We start from the raw sequence: 19239 nt of genomic DNA, 5'->3' as shown, positions 1-19239 counted from the left end.
CCAACCTGGAAGTCTTACTTGAAGCAACTTTCACGTTTTGTTCTACAACATAAGGATCATATGAATTTTAAAATCGTTGTGTCACCAAGTTATAAATGCTCATTGTGCCCTTACGGAAACTAACCATGGTTTTACTCCCCCCCCAAAAAAAAACAATTGTATGTGTTATTGTAATTAAACCATGGTAACCTCAAATTAACCATGGTTTTGCTACACTAACCATGGTATTTGTAGTAAAGCTGTGGTTATACAAGTGGTAATCAATCAGCCAAAGAACATGGTTACTAGCCTTATAATAACACTTTTACTATAATAAAACCATGGTTTAAATAGCTGTATTCCTTATGTTATCAACTTACATTACAGCACACATATCATTCAGAATTCATGTTTGAGGAATTACTCGTCATATTAAAGATATAGCCTAATAACATAATCAGTCACATGGAAAAAAAATGCCATTTTTATCACACAAATTAAATTTCTAAGTATATTTCTCAAAATTCTTACTTTTCCTTCGCAATTCTGAGAAAAAAAGTTCTAATTGTGAGATAAACTTGCAATTGTGAGTTAAAAAAAAGTTAATTGCGACTTTTTAATCTCACTATTCATATTTTGTCTCGCAATTTTTATTTTTTTATTTTTAAATAATATTTATATTATATTTATTATATATGTTTATGTTTTTATTTAACAATTATGATTTTATTCTCAGAATTGCATACCTGCATAGAAATAGAAATAGACCTACGTTCTATGAAATAATTCAATACAAATTCTGATCCATGTCCCGTTTCAATAGCAAACTTGACAACACTTAAACTTTTTATTTCAGAATAGGTGAATTCTTAAGACCAACCTACCTGACCAATCAGAGACGGTGTTTGGCTGTTCGCCCCGCCCACTCCAGTCACTTGACTGTAGCCCCGCCTCTTTTACGTCCTCTTTCTTTGGTGTCTGAGAAGAACAGAAACTCTTCTGCGTTCAACAGGAACACGACAAATGTTCGACGTTTTATCATAAAACATGCAACATCATTCATTTGACTGTTAGTCAAAGTGAGTAAACTCTCAGTTGTCTGTTTGCATGCAGCATTGGTAAAGCTTTGATTTTGTCTACGATGGTCAAAGTATAATTGTCACTATAGTAATTTATAGTAAATACTATAGTGTTTTTGAACCATACTATAGTAAAGTGTATTATATATTATAGTATTTACAACACTTTTTTATGAATGATACAGCATATTGTAGTATTAACTATAGTGTAACTGTAATACTGTAGTATACTTTAGTTTTTACTACAGTAAACTAGAGGATTGTAGTATAATATACTCTATAGTTGTAGAAAACTTTGGGTAAAGTAGTTTGTTTATATTATAGTTGTTATATTACCACAGCAACTATAGAATTACCAAAACAAATTAATTCAAGTACTTTACTATAGTATGGTTGAAAAACACTATAGTATTTACTATGATTTACTTTTTCATGTGGTATAGGGGTGAAACTCACAAAAACATAATTTTCATGTTCTATTAGGCACATTTTATTATTTTGTATGATTTATTGAGTGTGTACATGTGTATGTGAATGAACGTGAATAATGAGAATATTTTAGGAGATTTGCTGATCTTGACATAGTCGTGAGGTCTGTCTTGTCAAATAACAATGAATACGCTTCTTGCATCTAGGTTACACATCCCATATTTCCTCATGTTTTCCATGTTTTTCTTTCAGCTGAAGGCAGAATTCCCCAAAAATGACCTCTGACCCTGTCGACCCGTACATCTTCACCTCTGACTCTCTACCGTCCGACCCTGGCTTCATGCCTCCGCTAACCAACGGCATGCTGGGATGGAGAGTGTTTGATCCAATTATGCACGTGGGCGGGGTTTATAACGGTGAAGGCGGGACTTGTCACCGCGGCGACATTCCTTGTCCTCTGGCAGTTCAAATGAAGACGGCAGAAGTGGGACGACACACGTACAAGTTAGACATGCACACAGGTTAGAGTGCATACACACACAAATTGGTATGCAGTATAATACTGCATTTGATCTTACAGTAAAAGACTCTCTTTCTGTGTATCAGGTGTTTTCTCTCACTCCGTGGTCACACCTGGTTTTGAGGCCGCTCAGGTTTTGTACGCTCACCGGCAGCAGACAAACCTCCTGGTCATGGAGGTTCTCCTCAAACGCTCTGAAACCAGCGCTGAACCAATCACCATTCAGCTAGAATGCTCTTTCAAACCCCAAAGTGATGACATTGATTTCCAGAGTGCACCGGACTACAAGGGTGGGAGGTACTTCTGTTTTTATAATATTTGGATTCTGGAATGAAATTTAAGTGAAGTGTTTATAGTGCCACGTTTGCAAGAGTAAAGTGATGTTTTGAGAATAAAGTACATTTTACAAGAATAAAGTCATAGCAATATGAGATTAAAGTCATAATATTTTGTCAATATGAAATTATTAATAAATGTTAAATAATTAATAAATATTATTCTCAAAATACTATGACTTTAATCTCATAATGTTAATACTTTATTCTCAAAATATTGTGACTTTAATCTTATATCGCTATGACTTTGTTCTTGTAATTTTGACTTTATTCTCAAAATAATATGACTTTAAACTCGTAATCTTAAGATTTATTCATTTTTTTTACATGGCGCTAAAATGCTGCTGTATAAATTGGACTTTGTTCTTGTATTTATTTGCATACTGAATTGCAATTACTACATGTATTATGTGTAGCAATGGCAAAATATTTTGTAACCAAATGTAGGTGGGGCTTAAACTAGAAGTCTAAACTACATGAAAAAAAACACTTTAAATGTAATTTTGTTCTCTTCATAGGTTAACATATAACACGTATACCTTGCATAATTCATAAAATTATGTATTATTCTTTATTATGAAATTTCTATAAATATCTTTTAATAATTAAACACACCAATAAGCATTTAAATATTTTTTAATAATTAAAAAATAATATATTTTAATATCTATACAATTTTAAGTATAAGTACTAACATAACAATTATAAAAAATATTATTTATAAATGTAGGTGGGACGTAAACCAGATGTTTGTCTAAACTACATGAAAAAAACACTATAAATGTAATTTTGTTCCCTTTATAGTTAACATATACATTTAATTTTTTTATTATTCTTTATTACAAAATTTCTATGAATATCTTTTAATAACTAAACAAAACAATAAGCATTTAAATATTTTTAAGAATTAAAAATAATATATTTTATTATCTACAAAATATTAAGTAGAAATATTAAGTAACTTTAATATTATACAAATATTATTTATATATATTATTAATAATAATAAATGAAAGGAAAAGGTGTTTTAGTAGTGTATGTATGCTTGTTTCTCAGAAGTGATGCTTTTTTCTCTTCAGGCATATTTTTGGACAGACCGTCTCTTCAGAGGTTCCTGGAGGAATCCGTCCATTTGTGCACCTGATCTGGACGCCCATCACATCCACTCTGACCCTCCCACCCGACCAGAGCCAGTCCAGCTGGGTTTTCCTGGTTGCCGTTGCCGGTAGCGATGAAAGCGTCCGGTCGTGTTATGATACTGGTTTGGGGCTTATTGATACTGGCGACCTACGCCCTTCGCACCTGAGAAGCTGGGCGGAGCTTTGGAAGGGGAGCAGCATAGAGGTGGAGGGAGCAGAAAGCCTGAACCGAGCTCTGATTGGCTGCATGTTTTATCTCCTCAGTTCATTTTCGTCTTTAAGTGAGGAGGCAAACTCACTGTTCGAGTTTGGAGGCGTCAGTCCTGGGGGTTTGTCAAACGGGAGTAAAGAGGAGGATTACCATGGCCATGTGTTCTGGGATCAGGTGAGTTTAATGAAATTCATCTCAGAATCAGAATCAGAATCAGAATGAGCTTTATTGGCCAGGTATGTTTACACATACGAGAAATTTGTTATAGTGACAGAAGCTCTACAGTACAACAGAAAGACCACAACAGGACAGGACACTGATAATAAAAGAATAATATACAAATATACAAATAGGCAATGTACAAAATAGCAAAAACACAATATATAATTTAGGCGATTATGTGTGTACAGGTCTGATTTGTGCAAATTTGAAATGAAAAAATAAGTATGTGTGGTGAATAAATAATGTATAATAGTGTTGTGTGTTCCACATTTATTAACCCTTATACAGTGATTATTAATAAGTGTTTAAAGTTGATTCTACTGGTATAAGGAACAGTTGAAGTGATCGTGCCGGAGCGCGCACACACACGCTAAAAAAACAAAAAACAAAAAAACACACATCAGTTCCAGCATTGCTAACTTGACAGCGCAGTTGGTACTTTATCAAAATAAAATACAGTGAGCCAAACATCAGCGCACCCGCCTCTGTGTCACTGTTGGAACGCGACTGAAGTACAAAGCCTATAATTTGACAAGATGTCAAATTATTTGGAAATTTGACAAGATGTTCATTTTATATGTTGACATTGGCTATTTTACTTATCTTAACATCAGTTTTAACTACTGTGAACTCTATACTGTTAACCTATGACCGTCAAACATTACTTGATATTGGAAAGTTAGTCTCTTATTCATCTGATGCCGAGTGGAGTGGAGCTTATACGCGTCCACCGCCGTTCGCTCCGAACATTCCCGATTTTCTGTGTCGACGGCCCTTCGACGTGCCGCGGAGAAGGCGTCGCAGAAGACGAGGGAAGCGGGCTGGTGTTACTACCAGGATTAAGTCCGGTTTACTCTCTGGATTTACTCAGCTTTCTGACTTTCCCTCACTGGCTTCTTGGCCCGCCTCTGGTCGTTATATGGCAAGACGTTCGCTGGAGAAGCCCTATCGGTGGATTCGTCCGATTGCCCCCGGCTTCCTGGATGTGTCTGCGCGCCCCATCTCTCCCCGGATTCGTGGTGGAGGTGTTAACCACGGCGTTCTCCGTCCACTGAATCGATGTCATTCTTCGCCCTGCAAGTCCCCGCCGATCAGAATGGGATTACTTAACGTTCGTTCCTTGGTCAATAAAACTTTTATCCTGCACGATTTATTTACTTCAAAGGATTTGGATTTTATATTTTTGACGGAAACTTGGGTTAAAGAGGGAGATTTCAGTCCCTTTTCTGAACTTGTTCCTCTGGATTGCACCTTTTATAATTGCCCCAGGAAAACTGGACGTGGAGGAGGACTGGCAGCTGTTTTTAAACGAAACTTCATTACACGTATTATTCAGTCTGGTGTTTATTCGAGCTTTGAGGTACAGCTTCTTCAAATAGATTTGGCACGTCCAGTCCTTTGTGTTAATATCTATCGTCCACCGCGTATTAACAATGTTTTTTTAAATGATTTTTCTGATTTACTTGGAGAACTGATTCCTCGGGTTTGATCACATCGTAGTGTTGGGTGATTTTAATATCCATTTATGTTGCCCCACTAAGCCTCTGGTGACTGAATTTAAAAATCTTATTGACTCACTTGATTTTGTGCAGTGGGTGCAAGAGCCTACTCATGCTCATGGTCACACGTTGGATTTGGTTTTTTCACGTGGATTTCAAATTTCGGACATTGAAATCACTGAAACTTGTTTTTCTGATCACAGATTGGTACTTTTTTCTTCTCATCTTCCTGATCCAGTTGCTGCCTCATGTCCAGTAACTCGTTTGAATCGTTATTTCTCCACTCAGTCATGTGAGAGATTTGCATCCTCCTACGCTATAACTGATCCACCTTTGCCTGAATTGTTCTCTTCTCTGCAGGATGTGAACAGACTTTTTGATTTCTTTAATCAAAAATGTTTGTCTACTTTGAATCTCATTGCTCCGTTAAAACCTAAACGTATTGTCACCAAACATCAGCCTTGGCTTAATGATTCAACTCGTTTGTTTAGAAAGGCCTGTAGAAGAGCAGAGCGAAAATGGTGCAAGGATAAATTACAGGTCTCTTATGAAATTTGGAGAGATTCCTTATTTGTGTATCAGAGAGCTGTTAAGGCCGCCAAGTCCAAGTATCTATCTGAGTTTATTAGTGACAACTCTCACAGACCTAAGGCACTCTTCTCTGCTATTGACTCCGTGCTCAGTCCCCCTGTCATCATTTTTCCTGATTCTTCCGTATCACTGTGTGAACAATTTTGTACATTTTTTAACGAGAAATCCTTTCAATTAAGATCTAACTTGCCCTTGGGGAACTCGGCCCAACCTGTGAGATCAAGTGGTCAAGTGCTATGGAATAACTTTCAGCCTGTTTCCTTTGAATTCTGTAAAGGCATTGTTGAACGTCTAAGACCAACTTCGTCTTCTCAAGATATTATTCCATCTAGATTTTTAAAACAGATTTTCAATATCATTGGACACGATCTTCTATCAATCTTTAATACTAGTTTAACTACTGGGGTTGTTCCTGACTGCTTAAAAACAGCTACAGTAACTCCATTATTAAAGAGGCCTAATCTTGATTCTTCAAATTTTAATAATTTCAGGCCTATATCAAATTTGCCATTTCTTTCAAAGATCCTTGAGAAAATTGTGTTGACTCAGCTACAGTCCCATTTGATGTCAAATAATATTCTTGAAAAATTCCAATCGGGTTTTAAGTCTCAACACAGCACGGAAACTGCACTTCTAAAAGTTGTAAATGATATTTTAATAGAAACAGATAAAGGGAATGCTGTAGCTTTGGTGCTTCTAGACTTAAGCTCTGCATTTGATATGGTTGACCACACGATCTTGATTTCAAGGTTGGAGAGTTGTGTTGGGTTACAAGGAAAGGTATTGAAATGGTTTCAATCTTTCTTAGCAAACAGAAGTTTTAGTGTCTCCATTGGCCAACATAGTTCGTCCTCACACCCACTTGTCTGTGGGGTGCCTCAGGGCTCAATTCTTGCCCCAGTTTTATTTTCTATATTCATGCTACCAATGGGTGCTATCTTTGAGAAATATGGAGTGTCCTTCCACTTATATGCGGATGATACTCAGTTGTACTTTCCCTTGAAACACAAAAGTAAAGAATTTTTAGGACCTCTGTTGAATTGTTTAAACGAATTGCAAATATGGCTAAAGCAAAATCTTTTAGTGTTAAACGAGAACAAAACTGAAATCATTCTGTTTGGTTTAAAGTCATATGAAGACTGTGCCCTTCACTTTGGTCATCTCTCTTCCTACCTTACACCCTGTGCCAAAAATCTTGGTGTTCTTTTTGACTGTAACCTGGGTTTTGAGAAACAAATTACCGCAGTGGTCAAATCAAGTTTCTTCCACTTACAGCGTTTATCCAAAATTAAATCCTTACTCTCTGTAAAACAGTTTGAACAGATTATTCACTTGTTTGTTTTATCTCGTTTAGACTATTGTAATTCACTATACTATGGTATAAGTCAGTCTTCTATAATGCGTCTGCAGATGGTCCAAAACGCTGCTGCAAGATTAATGACAGGCAGACGAAGGTTCGATCACATCTCGCCCATTCTCATTTCACTAAACTGGTTACCAGTTAAATTTAGAATTATCTTTAAAATTTTAATTTTTGTTTTTAAATCTCTGCATAATCTCGCCCCGTCCTATCTTTCTGAGGCAATTTCTACCTATAAACCTAACAGATCCCTAAGATCCAGTAACCTTGGTCTCCTCTCTGTTTCTAGATCGAGGCTTCGCTGCAGAGGTGATCGAGCCTTTGCTGTTGCTGGCCCCACTCTGTGGAACAATTTACCAGCTTCTATTAGAGCTGCGCCCTCCTTGCCGGTTTTTAAGTGCCAGCTTAAAAACCATCTTCTGTTAATAGCTTTTACATAGCCTTGTCAATTGTATTGTTATATTGTGTTGTGATGTACTTTGGTTTTATATTTGTTGTATTTTTAGCTGTACTGTACAGCACTTTGGATCAACTGGTAGTTGTGTGAAAGTGCTCTATAAATAAAAGAAAGAAAGAAAGAAAGAAAGAAAGAATTTACATAAATAATAGTTTAGCGTTCAGATACGTTACATCGCAAATATGGAAATATTATGGAATATTTGGATTTGTGCCGAATGAGAGAGGTAGGATACACGAGCACAAAGCTCCATTTCACAAACAGTTGAGTGCACAAGCCTTTAAAGTATACTGCTTTGTCAGTCTATGTGAGAGACGCGTTCAGAATCAGCACATGGTCACTGTCTAGTGGGCTTTGTTTTCAAGTGCGCTACTCATGGTTAAGGCTAGAAGGGATACGTATGGCGCTACATGGCTTTCGCTGTTCTACTGCTGGCGGTTATCAAACAGCGTTGCATTACTGCGGGCGCTTCCTTCTGGATTGAGGGTGAATTGCCTGTATTCGTCGTAAGGCCTCATGCACCGAACCGAGATGTCCGTATGGTGACGGACCCCTAATATATATATAGATAGATACATAGATAGATAGATAGTAGAAATCTTTTGTAAAATCATAAATGTCTTTGTTGTCACTTTCGATCAATTGAATGCATTTTTGCTTAAAAAAAAAAAGATTAATGTCATAATTTCAAAATATTTTTTTGAAAGCATAGTGAAATGGTAATAATATCAATTAAATGGGTTCAATTATTAAATGCATTTAATTAATATCTTGAGTTACTACTTGGTGTTTTTTTTCTATTTCAAATTTTACATGGATTTCCAGCCAGTTTGAAAACCCCTGTTAGATTTGTATTTAGTCTGTGTGTCTCTCTGTCTCTCCCCACAGGACACATGGATGTACCCCAGTGTTGCCCTCTTCTATCCCAGACTGGCCAGGGCCGTACTGGAATACCGTGTAGGAACGATAGAAGGTGCCCGAGCAAACGCCCAGCAGATGGGCTACAAGGTACATTATTCTTGAATTATATGCAGGATTATATACTCTTATATTATTTATAATTTTGCCACCTGTTTTATCAGGGACTGAAGTTTGCATGGGAGAGTGCGGTGACGGGCCGTGACGTTTGTCCAGAGGACATTTACGCAGAGCAGGAGCTGCACATCAATGGAGACGTGGTGCTGGCTTTCCAGCAGTACTTTTACCTCACAGGGGTACAGATGATACACACATAAAGACTGTACACAAGTGCCAGAAGAAACGCATCAGAGCATCATTGGTGTCTCATCCATCACACAGGACCTGGAGATGCTCAGAGAAGGACGGGGCAGTGAGGTGGTGTGGGGCGTCGCTGACTACTGGGTTTCACGGGTAACATGGGACCCTACTGAGCAGCTGTACCATATTAAAGGTAAGCAGTGAGACCAGGGTGATTATCTTCAAAGACAATAGAATACCAAAGACCTGTCACTCGTATAGTTTTGAATGGGGAAAAATGCAACTCTTAATATGGCCGCTCAACCGCAGGAAGCCCCGCCTTCTGAACGAAAGAGCCAATCGCTAATCGATAAAGTCAGCGTGTCACTGCAGCTGTCGTTAGAAGTCCAGGGTTCTATAGAAACAGTCAGTGTTCTGAGACGTGCGCTTAGGACTGTGCATGCAAGTCTAGTCTGAGAAACAAGCTTTTATGATACACTTGTCTTAAAGAGACTTTGTTATCGTTAACTAAAACTATTACTATTTTGGTAATTGAAATAAAGCTATACTAGATTAAAATAAAAGAATTTAAATGAAAAACCTAAACTAAACCTTGGCAATTAACTTATGCTTCATAATTTTTTAATGATCTTGGCAACTAACTGAAATAAGTACTAACATACATAAAATACTCAAATTAAATAAAAACAATAGTACTGGAAATAAATAAAAACTTAAACTGAAATAAAAATTAATTAAATTTAAATAGTAATATTTAAAAAGAACAAAAACTAATAAAAGTGACAAAAGCACATAACAATATTACAAAAAATTAAATGTAATTACTTCACGTAATTACTTAATTACTAAAAATGTGTATAAAATTATATAATTTATATAATATTGGTATAATGGTAAATAAATAACACTAAAATAACACTGGATATGGCATCATCAGTCATGCATGCATTCAGAAAATTGAAATAATGATTAAGATAACATGGAACTTTTGGAGTTTACATGATATTACACCATGTTATGTTTTTATGATTTATCATTTTTATAATACCTACAGGGTGAGAAAAACAACAACAAAAAACAATACAAAATTAAACTGAAATAAGTTTAAATAGAAGCACTAAAATAACTGGAAATAAATAAAAACTAAATACAAATAAATTAAACATAAAAAACAAAAACACATAACAAATGACTAAAAATGTAATGAAATGAAAACTGAAAAAGAAGGGCGGGGCAGTGAGGTGGTGTATATAAAACAAAATATTAATAAAAACTATAATAGTAAATAAATACCGGTAATACTAAAATAACATTGGTCATGAGTCATGACATTAACAGTCATGCATGCTTTTGAATACTTGAAATAATGGTTTAAGTAACAGAGCTGTTTTGAATTTACACAGTATTACATTATATTAGATTTTAATGATTCATAATGTTTTGTGTTGCATTCAGGGCTGGAAAAACAACAAACTAAGAAATTTAAAGTGAAATGCTGCATTAGAACCAGTTGAAATACTTGCCTAGTGTCTTGTTTTGATGTTGTACAGTACTTTTTGTGAGGTTTTGTGTTGTTTGTCCATTAGGTGTGATTCCTCCTGATGAGTATTACTTCACTGTTGACAACTCAGTGTTCACCAATGCTGTCGCCCAACGCAGGTGTGTGTTTGTGTGTAATCACTCATAATTGGGGTCATTTATTTGAACAAACCCCTAACCCTAAGTAGTAAACGTCAGTGTATAAGTTCTCTTTCAAAAATTTGTTCGGTATCTCACTATGGGAATCGCCTCGGGCGTGACCAATCCTGGAAGCACCAATTACACTACATCTGTCGGTTGACAGACCAATCACGACAGTGATGAGGGAGTCCCGTCTCCCCAATATATACCACTGCATAACGGTCCCTACCTCATTCTCGTTCTCTTCCCCGTGAAGATCCTTTTGGAAGCTATCCTCAGCAGATCCTCGTTGAGTGGCCGCTAAACTGTTCACAAACGAGCCGACTTTTAGGTATGTCACTGAACGCGGCTGCTTTTTGGTTGCGAAAATACTCTCTGTTAAAGTGAATATTTTCTTTCTGCTGTATTTTCTAGTGGGGACCAGCGCGTTAAGGCGGGTTCTCATTCTCTTTATCGAGCAGTTACAGCTTTTTTCCCTTAATTATTCCCTCACGTTAAGTGGTGTGACGGATCGGTACGATCCCAGCGCATTTATGGGAATAATTTGCTGTAAGGCACGTTATCGAGAGGCAAGTTGTGGTGATCTCGTTAATCTCTCGGTGTTCACATCTCTCGTCCGTGTGCATGCGGGTCTATGATCTCGTCTAAAGACTCTCACCCTCTGTGCATAGCGTGTTTGGGAGTTAGACATGCACAGGCTGCGCTCGCTAATCCTGAGTGCTGCCCGCACTTCTCTCAGTTCCTGTTAAGGGTTTTGTAGCGCAGAGTAAGAGTCGTGGCCGTGAATAAAGGGGACCGAGTCTTTCCGCACCTCCACCCCAAGTCACTTCCACCCCACTCGACGGGCAGCCCTATCCTCCTCCTCTCCTTCTCTGCCAGGACGGACAGAGGCTGTCTACTTCTCTTTTTCAAAAACTTTACCACTCCTCTGCCCTGGCTGCCACCTCACTGCTCACAAAAAAAAAGCTGCGCGCGACCTAACCTGTGGTCTGGCTTTGGGTCAAAAGAGGGGCTACAGCACTCACGGAGTCTCTGTAGCACCCCTCTGCACAGCGCAGGAGTCTTGTTCCCCCCCTCCAGCAAAGAAGCATCGGGTGTGATTCAAGAAAAATATTCAGAGGCAGGAAGTTCTCTTGTTGGAGTGTTGGCACCAGTTCATCCAGTGCCCCACATGTTGTTTCTTCCCTCTCCACCCGCTCGGGGTTATGCAAGAGAGAGGACGAAAGTTTACACAAGTGTTCCCCTTTGAAAGAAATAAAAATGTTTCCTGTGCATCCAGGCAGTGGGTCAAGGGCACAGATTTGTGTGAAAATAAAAACAAAAATACACACAAATAAATCCAAATCAGAGCTGCAATCCCTAGCTCCGCCGCAGGATGGTGCTGCCGCTCACGCAGAGAGTTGGCGCACATGCGCAGTACCACCCTTGGGTATTATCCACGATAGAATGGGGTTATCATCTGCAGTTTGCTGTAAAACCTCCACTTTTCAACAGTGTGTTAATGTCAACAGCAGAAGGGGAGCCAGCTCGGATTTTAGAGGAAGAAATAACCTCTCTATTGAGCAAAAGAGTAATTTGGGTGCCGCTAGAGGACAGCCAGCACGGCTTTTACTCCCGGTACTTTGTCATTCCCAAAAGAGGCGGGGGTCTCCGTCCCATCCTGGATTTGCGGAACCTCAACAAACACCTCAGAAAGTACAAGTTCAAAATGCTCACAGTAAAAACATTATACAATGTTATTCGTCCCAGAGACTGGTTTACATCAGTAGATCTGAAGGACACTTACTTTCACATAAGCATTTTCCCGGCGCACAGACAATTCCTCAGGTTTGCCTATCAGGGCACAGCCTACGGATTTTTGACAGTTCCGGTCAGTTTGGCATTAGCCCCACAAACTTTTACGAAATGTGTCGAGGCAGCTCTAACACCGCTGAGAATAGCGGGTCTCAGAGTGTCAGCTTATTTGGACGATCTCCTCCTCTCTGCTCCATCACGGCGGCAGGCGGAGATAGATACGAATCTGCTTGTCTCATTTAAAAAGGCTTCAAAATAAACGAGACGAAAAGCTGCTTAGAGCCCACGCAGGAAATAATTTACCTGGGTCTCAGGCTGAACTCAGACCTGTATCAGGCGTTTCTATCAGTGGAGCGCATCAGGTCAATTCGTGGTTGTCTCTCCCTTTTCCACAGGGGGAAAAAAGTCCCATTCAGACTATGTTTATGTCTTCTAGGCCCGATGGCCTCGGCAGTGTCTGTCATCCCGTTGGGACTGTTGCGAATGAGAGAGTTTCAGTGCTGGGTAGCAGCACAGCGTTATGTCCGAAGCGCCACCTCAGCCGAAAAGTGATAGTGTCATCACATTGCTTGCACGCTCTCCACTGCTGGAGAGATCACGCTTTTCTCGAATCAGGGACTCCGATGGGAGCTATTTCCTACGGAATCACCACGTTTTGGTCAGATCGGACAACAAAACGGCAGTGGGATATATAAATCGCCAAGGTGGAACACGTTCTCCCCAGCTTCACAGTCTAGCACGAAAACTCATTGTGTGGGGCTTGAAGTATTTTCATTCATTACGGGCGACTCATGTTCCGGGAATAATGAATGTGGGGGTAGATCTCCTGTCCAGGCGGAATCCTCTGTACGGAGAATGGACTCTCCACCCTCAGGTACTGAACCAGTTGTGGGAGAGGTTCGGCGAAACCTCGCACGAAAATACCCATTGCCCTCTATTCTTTTCTCTGGCGAGAGAAGGTGCACCAATGGGTGTGGATGCTTTGGCTCACCCGTGGCTAAACGTACTGCTTTACACGTTTCCTCCTCTGAGTCTGATCGCACCAACTCTATAAAGAGTAAGAGAGTGCGGTCACTCAATAATACTGATCGCTCCGAACTGGCCAGGGAAGTTGTGGCTGACGGAGATAATCCAACTCCTGCGCGATCGGCCCTGGCCTCTCCCGTTGCGCAGAGACCTTCTCTCACAAGCGCACAGAGAGATTTTTCATCCGGCACCAGACAAAGTGGCTCTTTGGGCTTGGCCCGTGAGAGGTTGAATTTAAGTGTTACGGGTTTACCTCCGAGGGTGGTTGAAACAATTCAAAATGCGAGAGCGGCTTCGATGCGCTCTGCATATGATAGGAAATAGAATGTATTTGAGTTATAATGCGCGCAAAGGCAAATTGTACCTTGTCAGTGTTCAGTGGCAGAGGTGTTGTGTTTTCTGCAAGAACTTTTAGATAAAAGCAGAGCCTTCTCTACCGTTAAGGTTTATCTTGCTGCAATTTCTGCATGCCATGTGGGGGTTGACAGAAATACTATAGGTCAACACCCGCTTGTGTGCAGGTTTATGAGGGGTGCGCGGCATCTGAACAGGGTTTCAAAGCTGCTGATTCCGCCGTGAGATCTGTCCGTGGTCCTTAACGCACCGATAGATAATATCGATTTAAAGCTCCTTTCGCTAAAGGTTGCTTTGTTATTGGCTCTTTCGACCGCGAAACGAGTTAGTGAACTTCATGCTTTGTCGGTTCATAACTCCTGTACGTTGTTTACTGCGGATTTCTTGCGAGTATCTCTCAAGACTAATCCAGCATTTGTGCCTAAAGCCCGGCTCACACTGTGTGATTTTGGCCACGATTTGTTCGTCTGAGACGAATTTTGAAAATCCTAACATCCTAAAAGATTCCTATAATCCTAGGCTAAAATCGGTTGTCTAGATCGCTGGTTTGACATGTTCACCGACAGCCGATTAATGGCCGTTGCGATCAATTTTTTCCTCCGATTAAATTCTGGCAGTGTCAGAAGATTTCAGACACTTTCCTGCAGTGTGACATCTCCTACGACGACCGTCAAACCAAGAACCAATAGGAGCACTGAACTTGATGACGCAATTAGCGCGACAACTTCAAACCATTCATTATTTGTAAAAAACAATATATGTACAACGTAAAGTTTACTTAAAGTTTATTTATTAAGGGGCAGGATGTTTAAACTCGAATAACAAAATTACCTCAAGTTCGCTCTGTAGAACTGGAAGTCCATAAAGTCATCTTTTGCCCAGCCATGACTTGCTCCACACACGTCGTCTTTTTCGTTTTTTGTTTTTTTTTTAACATCAAGGCATGTAATTAATAAAACTAACGCTACACGTTGCTGTTGTTTGCTAGCTACCATTATAGCGAGAGAACGCGGGTCACGTATTGATGACGTAAAACTCCGGACAAGTCTTCTTGAGTTCGTCCGTTTTTGTCGCGTCTTGACTGTCGTACAGTCTGACATTAAGACAACTGAGATCCTACAGTCTGACATGGGGATCATGTTCGTACAGTGTGACAAGCAGCAATCGCAAAAGACTATTAAAAATCGCACAGTGTGAGCCCGGCTTAAGGCGAGTGAGTCAGCTTTCGCCTGTAGACAGGTGGATTTACTGGCTTTTCATCCCCCGCCTTTTTCCTCGTCGGAAGAAGAGCGGCTTCATTGTTTGTGCCCTGTCCGTGCATTGTGTCATTACGTGGAAATGACGAAGGGATTGTGTTATTATGTATCACACGCTACTGAGTTGGTTGGCATGCCTGCTTCGGACAGCATATCTGCAATATGGGAGTTGTCTATATCCCATAGTGAGATACCAAACAACTGTTTGAAAGAGAGGTCACTCATGTAACCCCGGTTCTCTGATAACATGAGTGCAGTGTTGGGGAGTAACTAGTTACATGTAACAGAATTACGTAATTTAATTACAAAATAAAAGTAATTGTAAATAGTTAGAAAAAATGTGTCATTAAATTACAGTTACTTATGAAAATGTTAAGGATTACAAAGGGGGTTAGATCTGATTTTGTTTTCACACACACTCCCACATACAGATTTAATTGATTTCTTTCATAAATTGCAGTGACTGCTCTAAAATATGAAACACCAATGTTTCAGAAGTTTATAACATGTTTATCTCTTATATGTATTTCGTATATGGGTTTATGTATATGCTTAGTTTTTTTTTCTAAGGCATCATTATTCCAGTATTTCCTGTCATAGCTATGCAAAGATTTGATTAAAAAAACAGTATCATAGCTATTAAAGTGTTATCAGAGAACGGGGGTTACGCGAGTAATCTAAAGTTAATGCTACATTATCTTTTTAAGTAATCAAACCTGCAATTTTCACCTGGTGCATACTTAAACAGCCCAAAACCCCTCATTGAATATTGAGAGTATTGGGAGTATTTTTCAGAACTAGCAGATAAGATCATTTTTCATTTGTTTTCTTGTTTAGTCTCCAGTTTGCCGTGGAGTTGTCCGGTCTGTTAGGGCACACACCTTCTCCCGCTTGGCAGGACGTTGCTGATAAGATCAAAATCCCCTTTGACCTGGAACTGAAGTATCACCCAGAGTTTGACGGCTACACGCAGGGTGATATATATTCCCTAATTCACCTTTCTAAACAAAGTCAGTGGATGTTTTGAGTCGGTTTTTGGTTAAACGCCTGAAATAAGGTCTGTGGTAAACACAAACTAAAGATATTTTCACCTTTTATTCTACTACATAAAATACATCAGTAATATACCACTCAGGACTTTTTAAGCTTTTACATGTCTGGAAAAAGGCAGACTACTAAATGAGACTAAAGAGGTTGCCAGGGACAAAAAACAACAGCAACAAAAAAATTATGAATTATTTAATATCCTACATAAATAAAACACAAAAATTTAATTAATTTAGTGCTGTCAAGCGATTAATCGCATCCAAAATAAAAGTTTTTGTTCACATAATATATGTGTGTACTGTGTATATTTATTATGTATATATAAATACAAACACATGCATATATATTTAAGAAAAATATTTAATGTTTATATATATATATATAATATAAATATGAATATAAATATTTACATGTAAATATTTTCAAAATATATACTGTATGTGTGTGTATTTATATATATATATATAATAAATATACACAGTACACACATATATTATATGAACAAAAACTTTTATTTTGTATGCGATTAATCGTTTGACAGCACTAAATTAAATGAAAATAAAAGTACTGGAAATAAATAAAAACTAAAACTGAAATAAAAATAAACTAAATGTAAATAGTAATCCTTAAAAATAACAAAAACTAATAAAACTGACAAAAGCACATAAAAATATTACAAAAAATGAAACGTAATTACTTCACATAATTACTTAATTCCTAAAAATGAAAAAAGTAAAAGAATAAGTATAAAAATCTAATTTTAATAAAACTATAATAGTAAATAAATAACAATAAAAAATGACATCAACAGCAACAAAAAATTAATGAATTATTTTATATCCTATGCTTAGTATTTTTCTTCTGGTGATTGTATTTAAAATTCTAAATTTGTTTCATTATTTATTCCACAGGAAGTGGAGTCAAGCAGGCAGACGTAGTGTTGCTCGGATACCCGCTGGTCATGTCCATGACCCCAGAGGTCAGACGCAACGATCTGGAAGCATATGAGGCTGTCACTGATCCGCTCGGACCGGCCATGACATGGGTAAGTCACACTCTATGCATCAACCATCATGCTCTCTGTGGGTTTTTCAGATTTTTCACACTATATTTTCTTGTAAAATGTTTAAACAAGTCTGTATGTGTGTCTGTTTGTAGGGCATGTTTGCTTTAGGTTGGCTTGAACTCGGAGATGCTGAAAGAGCCCAAAAGCTTCTGCAGAAATGCTTCAAAAATATCCAGAAACCATTTCAGGTATGTTTTTGCTGTATGTTTGCTGTGCATATTACACTGAAAAAATAAGAGGTGTAGAAACTATTTCAATCAAAAATTGCTACTAGTAAATTTAAACCATAATTACAAAGAATTATAAAATTAAACAAAAAAAACTCGAAACTATAGAAAATTACTTTTACATTTAAAAATGTCTAAAAACGACATTAAATTTAAATGTAATAAAACACTGGAAGCTTGTTTCGGCCACAGGATAAAAAACTTTTTATCTCACAATTCTTGCAATTTATGTGTTATATCTCTCAAGCTCTCTCCTCGTAATTTGAAATTGTGAGATATAAACTTGGATATGCTAGAAAAGGTCTAGAAAAAAAATGACCATTGCCGAATTGCGAGAACGAAATTGCAAGATGTAAACTCAGAATTCAGAGGCAAGAAAGTCAGAATTGCAAAATATAAACTCGGGATCATGATCAGATTTGAGTTTATATCTCGCAATTTTGACTTTTTTTCTTAGTACTGCAAGTTTATATCTTGCAATTCTGAGTTTATTTCTCAAAATAGTGTCTAAATTGTGAGATAAAAGGTCGCAATTACATTTTTATTGTTTTATCCCTTGGCAGAAAAAGGCTTCCATATTCAACAACTAGAAAATATTTTGACTTTCATAAGCTCTAATCATCAAAGTTAAAACAAAAAAACTTGTAAAATATATATTAAAGTTTCACTTTTTTCAGGATATTCTAATTGTTTTTAGATGTACCTGTATGTCAATATTTAAAGCAGTATACCGTTACACATTACATAGTATATTAAGACCCTAGTACTTTGTCAAATATTTTCCTATTCTGTGTGTAGGTGTGGAGTGAGTCGGCTGATGGCTCTGGGTGTGTGAACTTCCTCACCGGTATGGGGGGCTTTCTGCAGGCGGTGCTGTTTGGCTACACTGGCTTCAGGTGACAAAATCACTGCCATTTTGAAGAGTCAGTCACTTGATCGCATCCAGATGTCATTCTGTGTCTCGTTCCTGTCCTGTGTTGTTCAGGGTGCAGAAGGAGCATCTTGCCTTCGCTCCGTTGCTACCACAGGAAGTTGATGCGCTCAGTGTGAAAGGTGTGAGTTACCTTGGCAACAAGATGGACTGGTTGATAAAGAGCGCGGAAGTGAGTGTTTCAGTGAGGAAGCCTGCAGAGGAGTCTGGGAGTCAGGAGCCTTCCGCTCTTCAAGTTGTCCTGAATACTGGAATTTCAATCCCACTCACTCCAGGTAATAAATTACGAACAGCAGTAAACCAGCAATGATTGATAGTAATTAGTGGTGTTTCTCTAGAATAAATTAATTCATTGTTGTCCACAGGACAGTCAGTGAGATTTCCGCGGCAGCCTGGTCAGATCCGTAAAGTGAATTCCGGTTCTTACTGCTGGCCTGTCTGATGATCCACATTTCATACCTTTTATATTTCAGTATACTACATTTTACTGTAATAATGTACTCTAATAATGCCAAATATATAAATGATTATTATTACATGAACATGAATCACAGTATACTCTGGGAAAACTATTTACAATAAAATATTTTTTTAAAGGAATTTTATTTATTTATTTATTTTTTAAATTGGGATTTGAAAAAATCAATGGGTTTGATGAAACTCAAGTCTTCATTTGCTATGTTGACAAATGCTATCATAGTATGTTTTTTTATTTTGGTAATTTCTGCTTTTATAATGCCAAAAAAATATAAACAAAATATTTAAATAATTGTTAAATTTTTAAAACATATATTATCGATAACCTTATTGTAACATTAT

General features: G+C 37.9%; 1 protein-coding gene across 1 annotated transcript; it reads left to right on the top strand.

The window, feature by feature from the left end:
- Positions 1–942: 942 nt before the first annotated feature.
- On the top strand, positions 943–19025 carry pgghg (protein-glucosylgalactosylhydroxylysine glucosidase). The gene is made up of 14 exons (XM_079412396.1): positions 943–1058; positions 1740–2008; positions 2094–2304; positions 3422–3866; positions 8710–8829; positions 8904–9035; positions 9121–9232; positions 10626–10698; positions 15987–16123; positions 17108–17241; positions 17355–17450; positions 18288–18385; positions 18475–18695; positions 18786–19025. The coding sequence occupies exons 2-14, from the start codon at positions 1762–1764 to the stop codon at positions 18860–18862; spliced, it is 2103 nt and encodes a 700-aa protein (XP_079268522.1). The 5' UTR covers positions 943–1058; positions 1740–1761; the 3' UTR covers positions 18863–19025.
- The last annotated feature ends 214 nt before the right edge of the window (positions 19026–19239 follow it).

The sequence above is a fragment of the Barbus barbus genome (genome assembly GCF_936440315.1).
Source record: "Barbus barbus genome assembly, chromosome: 48".
In the NCBI taxonomy this organism is placed as follows: domain Eukaryota; kingdom Metazoa; phylum Chordata; class Actinopteri; order Cypriniformes; family Cyprinidae; genus Barbus; species Barbus barbus.
The sequence above is the reverse complement of the archived record's forward strand: the minus strand, read 5'-3'. Positions and strand labels throughout refer to the sequence as shown.